The 16,750-nt window shown below is 36.8% G+C and overlaps 1 protein-coding gene across 5 annotated transcripts in view; it reads left to right on the top strand.

The window, feature by feature from the left end:
* The window catches only part of CACNA2D3 (calcium voltage-gated channel auxiliary subunit alpha2delta 3), a 386,651-nt gene that overhangs the window by 171,945 nt on the left and 197,956 nt on the right, over positions 1–16,750 (top strand). For all 5 annotated transcript variants that reach the window (XR_005981759.2, XM_002192832.6, XM_072935079.1 and 2 more), the window contains exons 6-9: positions 2,876–3,007; positions 4,379–4,439; positions 4,526–4,676; positions 13,755–13,829. Coding sequence is in view for 4 of the 5 variants with exons in the window: in XM_002192832.6 (XP_002192868.2) it covers positions 2,876–3,007; positions 4,379–4,439; positions 4,526–4,676; positions 13,755–13,829 (419 nt within the window). In the remaining variant the exon portion in view is untranslated. The remainder of the gene's footprint in view (positions 1–2,875; positions 3,008–4,378; positions 4,440–4,525; positions 4,677–13,754; positions 13,830–16,750) is intronic.

Raw genomic sequence — 16,750 nt, 5'->3', positions numbered from 1 at the left:
ATGCAGCTGTATTTGGGATGGTGCATGTGGACAGAGATGCACCCACGTAGCAGAGTTACAAAGTTCAGAACAAAGAGCTCCAGTGTGAAATCCTGGAAGCCTGAAGGTACAGCAGCCAGCAGAGACTCACAACCTCCAGGTCTGCTGTCTTGTTCTGTGGCTACCTTTGTCCCTACACCACTTTTCCTTTTATTACAAGGATCAAACTGCTTGTAGCCCTATTTTCTTCTTTTATTAACGTGATTAGTGCCTAATACGTAACTTGATATATTGTAAAAAGAACAGCCAGCATAAGACATGCAGGGTGTGGGAAGGCAGGGAATTGTCACCAGCTTTTGTTTTATAGGAACACAGTGAGCATAGGTCACATTTGAATTGTTCCGTCTTATTTAAAATGCCTGCTTTATGCTCCTTCCAGCTTAAAAAAAAAAAATCTCTTAGTCTCAGAATTACTGGATTAATGTTTAGAGTGATCAGGAGTTGTATGGTTAGTGTTGTCAGCCTAATGCACTGGTCCACTAATATGGACTCCACCAGAGTAATTCAGGGAAAATTTCCTGATTTTTATTTCCATGGAGTTCTCTAATCTGTAATATGGGTATATAAACATGTTAGGTGGCTCTTCACAGACTGTCTAAAAAAAGTAATCTAAAACATCCATGGATATTTCAATATGATTTTTTAAAAGTGATTTATATTTGTATTTTTATATAAAAATATAATTTTAATATGCTACTGGAAAGACTGCAGTTCAGAACATATGAAGTGAATGACTAAAGTTGTGCTTTAATCTTCTGGAACTGGAACGCATATAGAGTTCAAAGAAAATTGTCATTGGGTTGGGAGGCAGGGTTCTGCCCATGATTGGCATTAGAGCTCTGATCTAATAAGAAAGGACATTAAAAATTAGGGCCTGAGGAATCCAGGATAGGAGACATCCAATGAATTGATAAAACTGTAAAATACCAAGGTACAATGGGCAGTTTTGGAATGACATCCAAGCATAAATTGTTAAGAAACACTGTAGGTTATTTAAAATATAAATTAATATAGAATTATTCTGTTTGATTTGTTTGGCTTTTCACTAATCCTAATAACTGCAGGGCATATAAAGAGCCTATAGAGGCTTGAGAAATGGTGTCTTCTCTTTTCCTCTAAACAGACTTTCCTAGCAACACCAGGAAAAGTAAAAGAACAAAACCCAAACACAACCCTCTGAAATTGGTTGCTCTTTTTAAGGATGAATTAAACTTATTGCTTTATCTCAGGATTGTGATGGTGAGTCAACAGTGCCATGCAATTTTTAGTGATTTGGATACTCCATTATACATGAAATATAGGATCAGAATCAGAACGTCAGGTTTTGAACTGGTACTGGGAAGTTCCCGTAGGCTGAAGAAGAGAATTCTCATTTTAATGCTCAGGTAATGTCCAAATGATGAACAATGGGCTGATATTTTGGGTTGCTGACATAGGAGCATATTTTTACAAACCAGTGATAGATCTCAGTCTTGAGAGGTGATTTTTGATGTTTTGGTCGGAGATCATTATTGGGGTAACTACAGATTGGGAAACCTCTGGACAATGGTTTTGCCAGCTAGGCAGGACTAAAATTAGTGCCCTTGGACCATGCCATCATTTTAATTGATATGTGTCTGGTGTGGCAGATTTTAAGCGTTATCTTCTACAGAAACAGGTAACTGCACTCCATGAGTTTTAAAAATAAGATCTGTTTTGTTGACCTTGCTTTTTCCGCATTTCTTCTATATAAACCTAAATATTTAGGTAAAAGCAACATGCAAAGTTGTGTAGCTGAGATATTTCCATTTTTTGCCTGTTTTTTCTTGATGAATGCAGGGGAAGATAACAATTTGCCTTTTTTCCACTCCATTAAAGTCACATTTTAAGCAGTCTTCTGAAATCAGTACAGTGACATTATTTTGCAAGCTAATGGCTGCTTTATTTCTAATGCTTGAGCAAATGTTACTGTGTATTCATGTATGCACACTTTTGCAAATTAAATAATGCATCTGTGATTTCAGTTCTTTTTTTTTCTTTCTATTCTGCTGACTTCACATAAGATTGAACTGGGAATATCCTGTATCTTAATTGTTTTTCACCTTTCAAAATTCTCAGTTTGAAATCCAGTAACTTTCTAAGACATGTTCATTGATTTCTCATTTCCCACTATTGAACCAAATCTGCAGCTTAAAAACATACTTGAGCAGCCTGGGGTTTTAGGGATTGATAGATGGGGATGTCTTAAACAGAACAGTTGCAGCATCAAGAATTTGCTTTGTAGTTCTCTTTCTATGGAAATAAAAACTAACTGGATAATTGTTGTAGAATGTGGGTTCAGTATTTTTCAAATAACAACTAGTGGTGTTTTCCATGAGATGATGTGTTTTTATGCATATTCATGTGCAAAAAAAAAAAGGTATTTCACTTTCTGTCCCAACATGAAAGCTTTCAAAAATTGCCAAATTTAATGTTAAAAAGAATAAAGTGTTTCCATGAGACATTCCATGCATTTAGAGAAGGTACATTGAGTAAATAATCTAAATTAGATTGACTTATTTATGTTCTCCAGAACAAGCAATGTGGTGGTTCAAGATAGATACTCTAAAGAGTAATTTTAACTTATCTAAAAACTAGTACCAGGTTTCTCTGCTCTATTTGAGCCATACTTCTCTTCTTTAAGTTAATTACTTATTTTGGATCACTTATTTGACAAAGGAAACTAAAACTGTTTTGCAACAGTTTTCAGTCAATAGACTTTTGTCTCTTGAATAAGCTGAAGATGGTAGAGTTTATGGGACTGTACTTAATAAAGTCACTTTTCATGGTGTGTGTGTTCTTTATTTTTTTTTTCCAGATCCAGCCATTGTAAATGGAGTTTATTGGTCAGAATCTCTAAATAAGGTGTTCGTTGATAACTTTGATCGTGACCCTTCTCTCATCTGGCAGTACTTTGGAAGTGCAAAAGGATTTTTCAGGCAATATCCAGGTAGGAAGAAGAGAAGTTCTTAAAATGCAATAAAGAATTCCATGGCTGCATTGAGTATTGTCCCAAATCCTAACTGTCACAAACACTTGCAGGTTTGATTTTACTTCATCTAGTTCTTAGAGAGATTTTCAATAAACATTTTGAAAATTCTGAGTTTTTTCTACCAATTTCTATTTGGAGATGAAACCCTTATGGTAAGTCATGTACTCATAAACATTTCCATTCAGATAGACATATACAGACATGTGAAAAATAATTCTAAACAGGCTGTGAAAAGGAGAGCAAAAGGATTAGGGTCTTCATATAGTACTAAGCTTGAATTCTGTGCTCTGTCAATGCACGCTGTAAGACTTCATCATTATTTGTTGTTTTATTTTTGAACTTCCACTTAACCTGGCAGATTTAAAAAATTTTAAAAACTTGTTTGAAAGTTATTTTCACACCCATTGTAATAAAATGCAATCACATCACTTGTATTATTTCTATAGAAATAGGTTAGAACTTATATTGCTGCCTAGTAAGTTTAATGTTTAATCCTGTACAAAACTTACCACATTATAATAAACTATGAGGTTAAATAAACTGATTCTCAGCTTCTGTAACTTTGAATCAGGCTCATAGTGGGTATTGTTCCTTAGGCTGATGTGGTTTAACAACCCATGTTTCTCTAAGTCTTGAGTTTAAGCAAGTTCACTATAAGCCTGTACGTCTGAATTTGGCTGAGAGTAATGGCTACTACATCTGTGTTAGTTTTAGATTATATTTCAGTTCCCAAGCTTTATGATATTTCAAATATTAGTCCTCATTTTCAAGGCTATTTCTTGTTTTCTGCTAGAAAATGAGTGCAAAAAGCAGGAAGAGTTCCCCTGTCATGTTTTTTCCTTGGAGATTTTTTATTATATTTCTTCTGACCTACAACCAGGAGATGTTACCTCTTCATAGTGATGTGAGTGAAAATTCAGAGTATGACCTGTGGATGAAGCAGGCAGTGTACAGGGAGCTGCTGGAGCCAGCCGTGGGTTGGAAGTGCTCAAGCTCTGGAAAGGACTTGGCAAGATGTGCTAAAGCTTGCCAGCACCAAAGAGCAAGAATGGCAAGAATTTTGTGAAAATAGTGCAATGAACACACAGTGAAGAGGTTCCACCTTACAGTAGACTAAAAAGGAGTGAGGAAAGAAATAATTTCTGCTTGCCCTATTTTTGGAACTTTTCTTCCCCCCAGTGTTTCCTATGATGGCACTGCCTGTTAGATTAAAGTATGAAACTCCATTAACTGCTGCTTAGCCCCAGTACCAGAGATACATTTTCCACAGGTACTGTGAAAATTTAATTTAATATTTTATCCTCTGTTTTTTTTTTTTTTTCTTAACAGGAATTAAATGGGAACCTGATGAGAATGGAGTCATTGCATTTGACTGCAGAAACAGAAAGTGGTATGCAATTGGTGACTGCCAGTGTTTAAGAAATTTGAAATCATGAAAAGTACAGTATTTAAAAGAAGTTTTGCCTTTCATCTCAGGTACATCCAGGCAGCAACTTCTCCAAAAGATGTGGTAATTTTAGTGGATGTCAGTGGCAGTATGAAAGGGCTTCGCTTGACTATTGCAAAACAGACAGTTTCATCTATTTTGGATACCCTTGGAGATGATGACTTCTTCAATATAATTGCTGTGAGTGTCTCAGGATTTACTTTTTTTTACTATTTTTCTTCCTATCCTTACTATAATTTCTTGCTATCTGTCATGTTTTACTTCACTCAAGCCACCTGAAAAAGGTTTCAGACAGGTGATGGATGACATCTGAACCCACTGGACAGACACTATGTTTTTTCAGTGCAAGCTTCTTCAAGTGTCAGAAATTTCAGGCTGTTTGTCTGTGACTTGCAATTTGAAATCCTTTAAACAAGTAGTCTTCACTCTGGGGTTGCAAAGAATAGTTTTTTGTTTTGGTTTTTTTTTTTTTTAATTTTTATTTTGCTTGAACTCGGTACATTATCTTAACTTTTAACTTTCAGGTGTGTCTGCCTCCCCCCGTGCTTTTCCCCCTCAGATTCTGCAATACAATACAAACTGCAAAATGGGTGAAATGTAAGAATTAATAGATTCAGATTTTAGCTTTTGCTAAGGTTTGCATGGCATGATAAAATGCCAGCATAACTCCTCAATGTTCATGTTCTGGTCTGAAATGTCTGTCTGTGTAAGCTGTGTCGGGGTTGCTGGTGTTTAACAGCAGTGAGAAATCAGATCCTCAGCAGCTCCTCTTGTGTATGGTGCTGACTTTTCTGTGCTGCATGTACAAATTTTAAAGCTGTGACAAGAGGCTGGTTTTACTGTACTTAAGAGTAATGGGATTATTCTTGGGGGTAAGGATGACTTCAACAAATCCAAAACTGACATCAGAGCTATGATTTGCAGAGGAGGGAAGGGAGGAGAAATTGGTTGCTACATAAATTTTCTTTTGCTGATATTCTCTTGCTAATGCTTTGTAAAAAAAATGGTTTTCTCCAATGTGTAAATGTCTTCAAGTTCTTGACTATAAGGAAGATTTTGGCCTTTTTGTTTTTTGGCTACAAGGGAAGTGTCCTTTGTGTACTAAATTAAATGACCCCAGAGACACAAGTGTAAATCATTGAGATTGTATAGAAAATGAAGTATATGGGCATGAAGTATATGTACATATACTGTATTTTTAACACATAGCAAGCAGTTCAGACTATTACATCAATTTCTTTGCACGATAATTGCATAATTAGCAGAAACTCATGTTGTATAAAATATAATTACATACTTTATCAAAAAAAGGTTTACTGTCCTTAAAAAAAATGTGATTAACTGTAATCTAAATAACTTCTGTAAGTTAAAAGAATGTTTCATCTAGAGTAATTACTAAGATGTCTGACCAGCTGGTTCTGGTGTTTAATCTGTCTTTATCAGTAGTTGTAGGAAGAAAAAAAAAAAGCTGTGTTTTTAAGTGAAAATTTTAATTTGGGAAAATCAAAAAGCTCATCTATAACAAAAAAAAAAAAAGGTAAAAACATATGTAACTTGAATCCAAACTAATGATTTTGCCTAAGTAGTACAGTGGAAATATTGTGCAAATACTTTTTAAAAGTAAGTATGAAAAAGCTAATAGCCACTTTTTACAATTTAAAGTTTATTTGAAAACGAACTGAGTGTGTAGAGCACCATGGAGGCACGGAATTTTTTACATATTGTCCAATTACACAAGGTTCTGCTCACTGAATTTGCACTGAGAAAAGGAAAGAATCACCCACCTGAGCCTTTCCTCCCAGCTGCCCAGGCTGAAATTGTGCCCCACCCCTGTGTGGGCCAGTCCAGCACCTCGGCTGCCCTTCGGCCTCTCCGCTCTCAGGTGAGGCGTGAGGCAGCTGGCGGAACCCCGGCCTGGTTCGGGGCTTCCGTGTGGTGGAAAAGTCTCTTCTCCCACCCGTACTTCCAAAGAAAACTCAGCAGCCTCTTGTTGTCCAGTCTTAATTGCAAGTTATCTAAAAGATTGTCTTCTCTGGCTGCTGTGGTTTGCTCAGCAGCTCAAGCAGAGGCACACACACCCCTGACACCCTCTCAGTCTGGTGTCTTCTTCTTCTCTCCCCCCGCCCAGGGCTGCTGCTGTTTTTTACATGGTACATTACATGTTACATGTTTACAGTTTTTCCCCAATACCTACTACCTATATTAAATGGTGCCTTTCTATTCTAAACCAATCTGTGAGTGCCAACATCATCAAGAACATGGAGGAAAGGAAGAAGAAAGAGGAGAAACAGGACCGGCCTACATTCCTCCATCTTAAAACTTCTGACCCCCATGTACAAAGTAAAACCCCCCCTGTACAGGTGTTAAAACCCCCTTGTACAATACTAAAAAATTCTTCCCTCTACTTTGTAACTACTTCTACTATAATATCTAAACTTTTGTGACTCCTTGTTCCACCTTCAAAGTTGGTAAATCATTCCATGGCTCAAACTCAAAATCACAGCTGTTTCCAGCTGCCTGCCAGGGTCTCTAATGCCTCTGACCAGGGCCTGGAACCTCCAAAAATGTCTGAGGGACATTTTGAGTTCCAACAGCAGCTGAGCCAAGGGCTGGTGTCGAGCAGCAGCAGCTCTGTCTCTGCAGCTCCTCACTGCCCCTCCTTGCTGTTGTCCCTTCAGCTGGGTCACCCCTGGCCACTGTCCCTCAGGGTATCCCCACCTTTGCCTGGCTCCCTCAGTGGTGTCCTCACCCTGGCATGGGTCAGCCACACCCCCAGTATCCAGCAGCACATCCCCTTCACCATGACATTTTCCCAGCTGTGTTTCCAGATGTTTCCAGCTGCTGATGGCTCTTTCCAAGCACTACAGCCCCAGCCTGCTGTGCCTCCACGTGGGCACCTTGCAGTGTCCCCAACCACAGCTGGTGCTGGCTGTGAGGGCACAGGGCACTTTGTGGCCCTCTCCAACACTGCAGCCCTCCTGCAGTGCTTGGCTAGTATCAGATATTCTGAATTTTTACAAAGAAATCTTATTGCTGTGCTAATTACAGCATTCATCTGAGGTAATTTTTTCCTCTGTAGGCTCTCTCCTCTCTAGAACCTCTTTTAGGACGGACGTGTGTGTGTTTGTTTAAATAAGTAGAAACAGCAATGAGGAATGTGTTTTTATGCTTATGAGCTCAGCTGTTTAATTTCATTAGGATGTTGATGTGCAAATATGAACTTGAAGATGTTCACTGCATTGAAAGAGGTACCACAGAAATGTAGGGGACCAAGGAGAGCATGACAGGAGTGGCAAAGAGGGGGTAAAGAGCTGTGCTGTTGCCCTGGGGTTCTGCAGGAAGAGTTTGTAGGGAGTTGTTTGTACTAAATAAGGAATCATGGAATATGCTGAGTTAGAAGGCATCCATCAGCCTCATCAAGTCTGACTCCTGGCCCTGCACAGGACACCCCAAGAATCCCACCACATGCCTGAGAGTGTTTGCCAAACATTCCTTGGACTCTGTCAGGCTTGATGCTGTGACCACTCCCCTGGGGAGCCATTCCAGTCCCTCTGGGTGAAAAATCTTTTCCTGGTATGTAATCTAAACCTCCCTTTACTCAACTTCCTCTTGCTCCCTCCCAAAAAAAATAACAATTTAAACAAACAAAAAAAAATTGTTTGCTTGAAAACAGACCAAACTAGCAAGAGAGACCTGTGCTGTGAAGAAGGGAGTTGGCCTTTCAATGAGGAATGGCACAGGTAGCTGGGGCTGAACCATGAACTGCTTTCAAAATGTGCTGTGTGAAAGACATAGTGAGGGGACAGAGCAAAGCCAGTCACGTTGATTTATGTTATCTGCAGAAATTGCTTCCAAGGCATCGCTTTGACCAAGTGCCAGCAGGGCAAATGAAATTTGTCAAGAATCGAGATGTTCCAGTGATCAAAACATGAGACAACAAAGCCCACACAAGAGGCTGCTTGGTGTGAAAGCCCTGAAAATCCCATACAGCTTTTATCTGTAGACAAATGTTTGAGTGAGATTGTATCTTACTCTTTGTAATTCAGGCATAGCCTGCTGATGTGACAGCAGTTTCATTTGGAGGTAGGTTACACATATGTCAGTCCAAGAAATCCCCTCTGTAGGAGCGCATCCTCCCTGTCTCCAGAGCTGTCCAGCTGTGCAGTGTGTGCAAAAATTGAACTGCTGTGCCCAGAGGGTGGAGACCAAACCTTCACTCAGATGAGCTGGCTCAGACTGGCTGCCCTGAAAGGCCACTCTAAACTGGTGCTCTGTGAGGGCTCCTGGGCATCTGGAAGTCTCAGACAAATGGCCAAGTACCCCCTCTTTCCCCAGCCCAAAATCTGAGGTGCAATAAGAGCTTTATTAGTGTGGGAAATCTGGATAAACTGTCTGTACTTAGTAGAGGAAGCAAAAATTTGAACTTGAACGACCGTGACTGTCAGGATGGCTTTATTATCCACAGTGATTAACAGAATGAATACTTGCATGTATTTCTGTATACAAATAGATAGATATAAATGTATATATATATATCAGAAAGCAGAATTCACTGCAGGTCTTTCCAGAGAATGAACATAGAAGGATAATGTTAAAGATCATTTTAGCTTTCATGGGTAGGTTGTTGCAATATCCATCTGAAATTGATGGACTAGATGATTGAATTGCAAAAAAAATTATTGAAATACAAGAACAATTTTGTGCTGCCTATGTTAAAATTTAAGGTCAGTTCACTGGTGCATGAACAGAGATATCTGCAACAACAAAAGAAAAGGCATTTTTTCCAATTCACTTTGAAGTATAATTCCAAGTCAAGCATTAAATTAACAACATTATCATAAAACGAGTACTAATTTTGTCAAATGCTGAAATTTTAAAAATGCTTTTATACAAACTCTACACTGAATTAGCAAAATATTAACTGAGCCAAGAATGTTAAATTAACTTTACTGCTTTAGACACACCCTTTTAACAAAATTGATTAGAATAAAAGCATTTTTAAATTCAAAGCACAGTCGTATAGCTCCCAGTATTAATATGTAGAAATTTGCAATATAAATAGTCTCTGTTTTTTTTTTTTTATTCCTACAGAATAGAACATGGATAAATTTACTTTTTAGCCTGCCTGAATAACCAGATTCTGTAAAGCTGATGTGTGAGTTGGCTGACAAAGAGAGGCAGCCAAAATGCACCTCCATATGATGTCTCCAAGCAGTAGCCTGTGCTTGTCTGCCATTTGTTTGGCACAGTAAACTATGGAAACACCAGTTCCTTTGGTTCCTTTTCTGGATTGGCTCCTTAGGCTGGGCTGAATTGGATATCTGAATATGCTTTAATATAATGTAAAATCTTTATCTCTGTATTGTTGCACAACAAAATGGAAATTTAATTTATTTCTGTGAATCTTGTCCCAGGCAGCTTAAATGTGACAAAGAAGAAATATGGAAAATACTAAGGAAGATATATACTACTTGTGTAGGTGTGCTAAAACCATTTATATATCATTTTCAGAATATGAATAGTATCTTATTATAGAATGTAGGCCAGCAGCTCTGTAAATAATTGTATGGTTTCTCTTAGTCCACATTTTAGCCCACTTACATTTTTATGCCTTTTGTGCAAAGGAAAAAGAAGAGGGACAAAATAATGTGAAGTAGTAAGACAGATAACTATAACTATGTAAATAAAATAATAAATATCAGTGTAATTACATATTTAAATGACAAGAGTAACCTGGGATTTTTGAAGAGGAGCTCAGAAAGGAAGGTAATTAATTTTTACCTCCCTCCCCTCAGCAAAACACAGGCTATTCCCAGCTGTTGTGCAGGTATCAGGTCTCCCAGCTTTTGCTGTCACTACCTTTAACGTGCAAAGATGCCACATGCCAGGGTATGGAGGAATGGGGCATGGAACACTGGGAAATGTGAGAAAACACCATAATGCAAGAACTCTTGGAAAGCCAAATGCTTTCACTGAGGTAAATTAACAAGACATCTATACTGGGCATTGCTGGTGAAGGCAGCAGTAGTTAATCAGATCAGGAAGTTATTTCACTAAATACAAAATTTCAAATGTCACAAGAAATGCAGGACTAAGACCAAATTACTGATGAAGTAGTGAGGAAGTGGAGAAGGGGTTAATTTCTTCATCTCTTTAAAGATTTTTCACAGTTACAAGAAAGGCATCACCCATATCACTGTACAACACCCTATAAAAAGGGCAAAGAAATCAAATATATGGTAGGAAGCAGAAGTTAGGTGTTCTACTAGAAAGTTACAGCTGTAGTAAGGATCTTATCAAGTGGTTATGCAAGTTTAAGTAGCAAACACTGCTTGAATGCTTTCACATGCTACATCAGAAGTCCAGTTTTTGTGGACTTAGGCAGATGCTCTTTTGGGAATTTCATTCTATCCAGTGACTTTTTCAGTCTCTTTATATCTGAGATTTTTTAAATTATCATTTTAAAATCTGATAATTTTAAATTTTAAAATTATCAGAAAGTGTATCCAGAATTTAAACATTAAGAAACTTCTACACTTTTTATATAAAGATTTTTCTTACAGTGCTTTCATTTATGTCTGTACAGTAGATGCACAACACAGAGAGCACTTCCAAGTTATGCATGTAATCTTAGAACACCACTACATAATATATTCCTTTTCACATGTTGGCACCATCCAGCTACTTCTGCCTTGTATGCTACCTTGCTTAACATATTTTTGGTAGTAATAATCTCAAGGTGAATGAGATGCCACAACTGGAAATAGTGACACAATTTGTCTGGGTTTCAGAAGAATCAACATCTATGTTTTCTATGCAATTGTGTTCTCCAGGTGAGAATGAAAACTTTAAATTACCCTTTTCTGAGGCAGGTTGGTTCTGTGAAAGGGGGCTGTGAAGGGACTTGAAGCACGTGCTCTGTTAAAGCATCAGTGTCCTTTATCCTGCACAACTGTGGGACACTGTAGGCTTAGTGGGAAACTGCTGGGAATCTCTCAGGGTTCTGGTGCAGCTCCAGTCTCTGTGAATAGCCTGATGGCATCAGTTACTCAAAATAGTAGTTAAATCTTATAGAAATCTAGTGGACAGAAATTACAACTATTTAGATGCAAGGCTTGATAGAGTAGGAAGTTGTTTCATTTAATTGCTGGTGGTTATAGACCTTAAAAAAATAAAGTGGTGTTGCTAGAGAATTAGGAAACTTTGAGTTTATTACATACAAGTGTTTGGGCCTTTAGCATTTTATTGCACGTTGGCCAGTTGCAGACACTATGCCTGGTATGTAATAAAGATAAATATTTATGCTCTTGTAGTTTCCAATGACAGATACAGAGATAAAACTAAGAACAGGCTTAACTGGAAAGTAGCTTGATTTAAAAACATATTGAGAAAAACTTGTGTATGACTAAAAAAAAAGCTTGGGAGTAGGGGCTGGTGTACCAGAGTGTCACATATTTTCAGTATTTTATTTTTTTAAAATAGAATGGAGTATGGTCTTGACTTTGGACTATAATAAGAGATGCTCTGTAGATTTGGCATTATTATTTTGCAATGACTCCCAGGAGATTGGAAAGTGGTCTGAAGAGAGAAAGTATAGGGAAAGTACATAATTTATCAGATCAATAAAGTGTTATGAGGCTGAGATGCACATGGGACAGTCTCAGTGACTCTGAGCTGTTCTAGAAGCCTTTGCCTTGTACTTTGTATTACCCATGGAACAATAGAAAAGTCCATACAGTCTTACACATTGAAATAACATTGATAGCAATAAAACAATTAAGAAACATGCAAATCTGCTGCAGAAATGCTGTGTTTATATCATTAAAGTATTTTTTGCTTGTTTCTATATGACCAGTTCTATTCTGATGCTGATATAAATCATTGCTGTGTATCCAGCAACAGCAAGTTACTCTGGGTTTATATTCCCTTATAGCTGAGGACTGAGTCTGGCACAGTGCCTCCATGCAGTTCAAATTCAATACTCTGCCCTGTGCAGGAGTAATTACGTGGTGCTGAAGGTGGTGAGCAGTGCACTGCTGGAACGAATGGTGACGACAGGCTGTCCAAAGTGGGTCGGGTTGCAGGGGTCTGTGGTGTAGAGAGGAGTCGTGTTAAGTTGAAGGTTGTGGAGCAAATTTGGAGCTACAGGCAGAGAGAGACAGTGAGAATTCACAGTGACAGAGACCCCTGCCTAAGCAGCTTTTTGTTACGAGTCAGTCATTAGAGGACTTTCTTTATTCCACTGAGGTGGAGGAAGAAGGGAGTAAATGCTTACATTAATCTAATGAAATATTTTCCCTGATTGTTTTTTTGCTGTTTACTGTGGATATTCTGATTCACCTAATCCTTTCTGAAAGGATGAAACCACCTAAAGCCTAGATGCAAAGTCCTTACAGTTTGATCTGTGATAACTTATAAAGTTATCTACTTCTAAAGGAGATTAAATGAGCGGGAGAAGGAATTCAGTTAAGGCTCTATCTAGAAAACTGTTTGTTGGGGTTACTGCTTTATTGATTTGACCTGTGTTGAAAGTTTTAAAAGACTGAAACAAGTTCAAATTTCAAATTTCAATCATCCATTACAAGTTCTACTGACTGCAGATGAGTTTTCATTTTTTTTTTAATGCTTAAGATGCTTCTGAATGTAGGAATAGGCTATTCAGCTTACCTACACCTTGTGAGAAAAACAGATACTTCCTTCAAGATCTGTCACATATTCATGACTTTGTGTATGATAAACCTCGGTGCTTGACTGAAATTTTGAAAATTGTCAGTCATTTATAGGATTGATTCAATTTACAGCAATTTACAGTTGTTTTTTTTTTGGGGGGAGGGGGGTAGTTGTTCCATTATTAACCTTCTAAAATGTTAGGCATTGCCACAAATATTTTTCAGGACTTTCTTATATGTAGAAAAGAATTATGAGTTCAGTTTGTGATGTATCAAACATGAGCTCTTAATATTATCCAGACTTCAATTTAAGGGATATTTTTGCCAGCCAGTGGTATATAGTACCCTTAAGTCCACCTGAGTTTTGGCATCCATTCAATGCTCTTTTAGAAGTACAGACGTCTGAAAAAATTAAGAATCATGTAAAAGGAAAAGAAATACCACAGCCAGTTTTCAAAAATGAACAAAATCCTTTTGTTCTTGCTTTCTGTGCATATTTCATTCACTGTAGTTCTAAGTCATTAAATTGACTTGTATCTTCCAAGCTTTTAATTAAATTTTTCATCATACTTTGTATTTCCCTCTGTAGTATAATGAAGAACTCCACTATGTAGAGCCGTGTCTGAATGGAACATTAGTTCAAGCAGACAGAGCCAACAAAGAGGTAAGAAATGAAAGTAACAAAACAGTGGAGAGCTGGGATACAGTGGGTGACAATGTGCTCTAATAATCTTTTCCTAGTAGAATGAATTCCATTATTAAAATTTATTAATTATTCTACTCATGACATTTCAAAGATTTTTTTGTGACTCCACAGAAAGAAAGAAATAATCTCCTAGTCAATTTGGTTGAATAAACTTAATGGAAAATTGCAGGAGTCATTGAAAATATACTGTTAATAAAGTTTGGTAATTATTTTAAGTAAAATATGTCAAACACTTTAAATTGAACTATCATTCGTTAACAAAAATTACTGAGGAAGAGATTGCATTCTTAACTCAAAGTAACACTAAAACTGAAGCAAAATCTCCAAACAAATGAAATACTATAAGAATAAAAGAATTTAACATTCCAAATAAGTCTGTCAGTGTAATAATGTACTCATTCAAGAATGTTCTGTGAAAATTAGTTTCATCATGCTAAATTTTTTTAGGGAAAAAATCCCTTTATGGTGACTCTTCAAATTTTATTTGAAGAGAGATTGCAGTATGAATCTGTAGCTTGAAGTGTAGTTTATTGCCTGACAGTTTTCTTCTGTGCAGGCACACTTCAGGAGTTGAAGTAAAATTGTTTATGCCATGTGAAATTATGATCTAAAAGCCCTGTGGTTCTTGTAGAGGGAAAGGCCTGCTAAAATGAGCCATGTCTATTATTATACACCTTCTTCCTTGCTAAGGCTTCCTTAGAGTTTGTCCATCTGTCCTGAGTCTGGGCTGTGGCTGGAGCAGTCATGTTCTTTCTTTAAGTAGTTTCTATTTTCACTAAAAATGAACAGAAAAGTTTCAGTTCAGCACTGAGTTCTGCTCAACACCCAGTGTGGTACTTCACTTGTGCTCACGTTGATCAGGAAGTAGAGAACACAGCTCTGAGAACACCCTTTGGAGAGTGTCAGTGACGGGTGTCTTTATGTTTACCAAGACAAAATTACTTTGGTGTTGTTATGCTGCTCTTTACTCCATTATATTATTCCCAAGAGTTCTTTGCATTTTATCTATATCCCACAGAAAGTATTCTTCCTGGGCTTCTTCTTTTATATATTTGATATTTACAACTGTAGGTATCTAAGTATCATTTGGTTGCTATGTGGGCATGAATTGTTTTTAATAATTTAATGTTGAATTCCCTCATTTGTGAACTGTGATGCGGTTTTCTAAATGAGCACTTTATTGAGGGTACATTGAATGAGCCACATGAAATATGTGCAAGTTCTAGATACAGAGCTAAAGATTCAAATATATTGCCCAGATGTCCTGTCTGGAATTAATCCTACAGGTAACCTTTCTGTCATTCTGCAACTGATCAAAATGCGATTACCCTACACCCATATGTTACTTAATGTCAGATTTATTTTAATTTAATTGATCCAAAAGCTTTTATGCCACCCAGATGATGCTCAGATTTTAAGAACAGAGCTCAATTTTTCAAAATAACTAATTAAATTTAATATTTTGTTTTTCAGAGTAAATGTTGATATGATTTTTGGTTAAGAAAATTATTTATTTATTTATTTACGGAATATCTTTGTCTATAAACTGAATAATATATGCAAGGTTTGAGAAAATAAATATTACCTTTTTCTAGTTGGTTATATTAGTGAGATAGTTTGAGTTCTTTCCTTGAAAGGCCAGAACTAAAAAAAAAAAAAAAAAAAAAAAAAAAAAAAAAACAAACCAAAATAGGTAGCATGTAATAGTTTGGTGCATTTGTATATACCTTGACTTTGCCAATCTTCATTTCTTTCTTATATGTGAGCTTATATGTTCTTATATCATTTTTCTAGACACTGTAATGAAGTTAAAAATTTATTTGCCTAAACACTAGAAGGCACAAAAGTTCCATTGTCCCCGGTATAGCTCAGAGTACAAAGTAGAGATTGTCCAAGGAGGTGGACAGCCACTTAATCCTACATGAGTAATTCGGTTATCATGCTCCTGAACCCAGTTAAAACCAGCGTTCCGAAATATCTGATACTGTTGTAAGATGTGATATTGTGTGATTTGACTGTACTGACACAGCAAACCGGGGGCCTCATCAAAAACTCACTGAATTAACTGGAGAAGTTTCTCTTGGATTCATAGCTTTTTGGTCAGGCCCATAGAAAAACGATGTCCTCAAATGTTGTTCATGTGCACATTCCAAAACTAGTCCAGACCTATAAGAGTATTTAGCTGTGTTTTGGAATTCAAAAGTATTCAACTGTTTGGTTATAACTTTTATTTCTGTGAGTCTCACAGATGCACCAGAGTACTCCTACAGCTTTGTTGGTTTTTTTGGTGGTTTTTTTTTTTTTTTTTTTTTTTTTGTGTAATTGTTATTGTTCCATTGTAATATCAAAGCAAAAGTAGATACAGTTACACTTTCTCAACCACTCTTACAAGGTAAATACTCCTTTGCAAGTTCACTGGTAATAATAATAATGCTTTCTTTTCTTTTGTTTATTAAATGTTAAAAAGCCAAGAAAAATATCAAGAAAAACACTGTGTTTTGTAGCTTTTCCAAGCAGTCATTATCAGCATGTGACCATATTTCTGTACTGGCAAAGTAGAGCAGAAGATTGACAGGCAATGCTTTGATATAATCTATTGCTTCAGTTTACATATGTCTACATCTGTCTGATTTTTTTTTTTTATTCCAACCCAGGTCTAAAAATATAGCTATATGTTTGGTTCAGAACTTTCTGTCCTTCATTTTTATGTCAAATGTTTTCAATTGAATGGGTGCAAGGATGATCACATCTGTTAGTATAAGCTTTTCTAGCACCAAAAGAAATAAAAGTATTTAAAAAAAAGTTAGAACACTTTTTTTTTAGCTGGCAAATATCAATTCTCAAACACTAGCTTTAAATGGAAACAATTAAAATTTGCT

The sequence above is a fragment of the Taeniopygia guttata genome, chromosome 12 (assembly GCF_048771995.1).
Source record: "Taeniopygia guttata chromosome 12, bTaeGut7.mat, whole genome shotgun sequence".
In the NCBI taxonomy this organism is placed as follows: domain Eukaryota; kingdom Metazoa; phylum Chordata; class Aves; order Passeriformes; family Estrildidae; genus Taeniopygia; species Taeniopygia guttata.
This window is presented reverse-complemented; position numbering and strand designations above follow the sequence as displayed.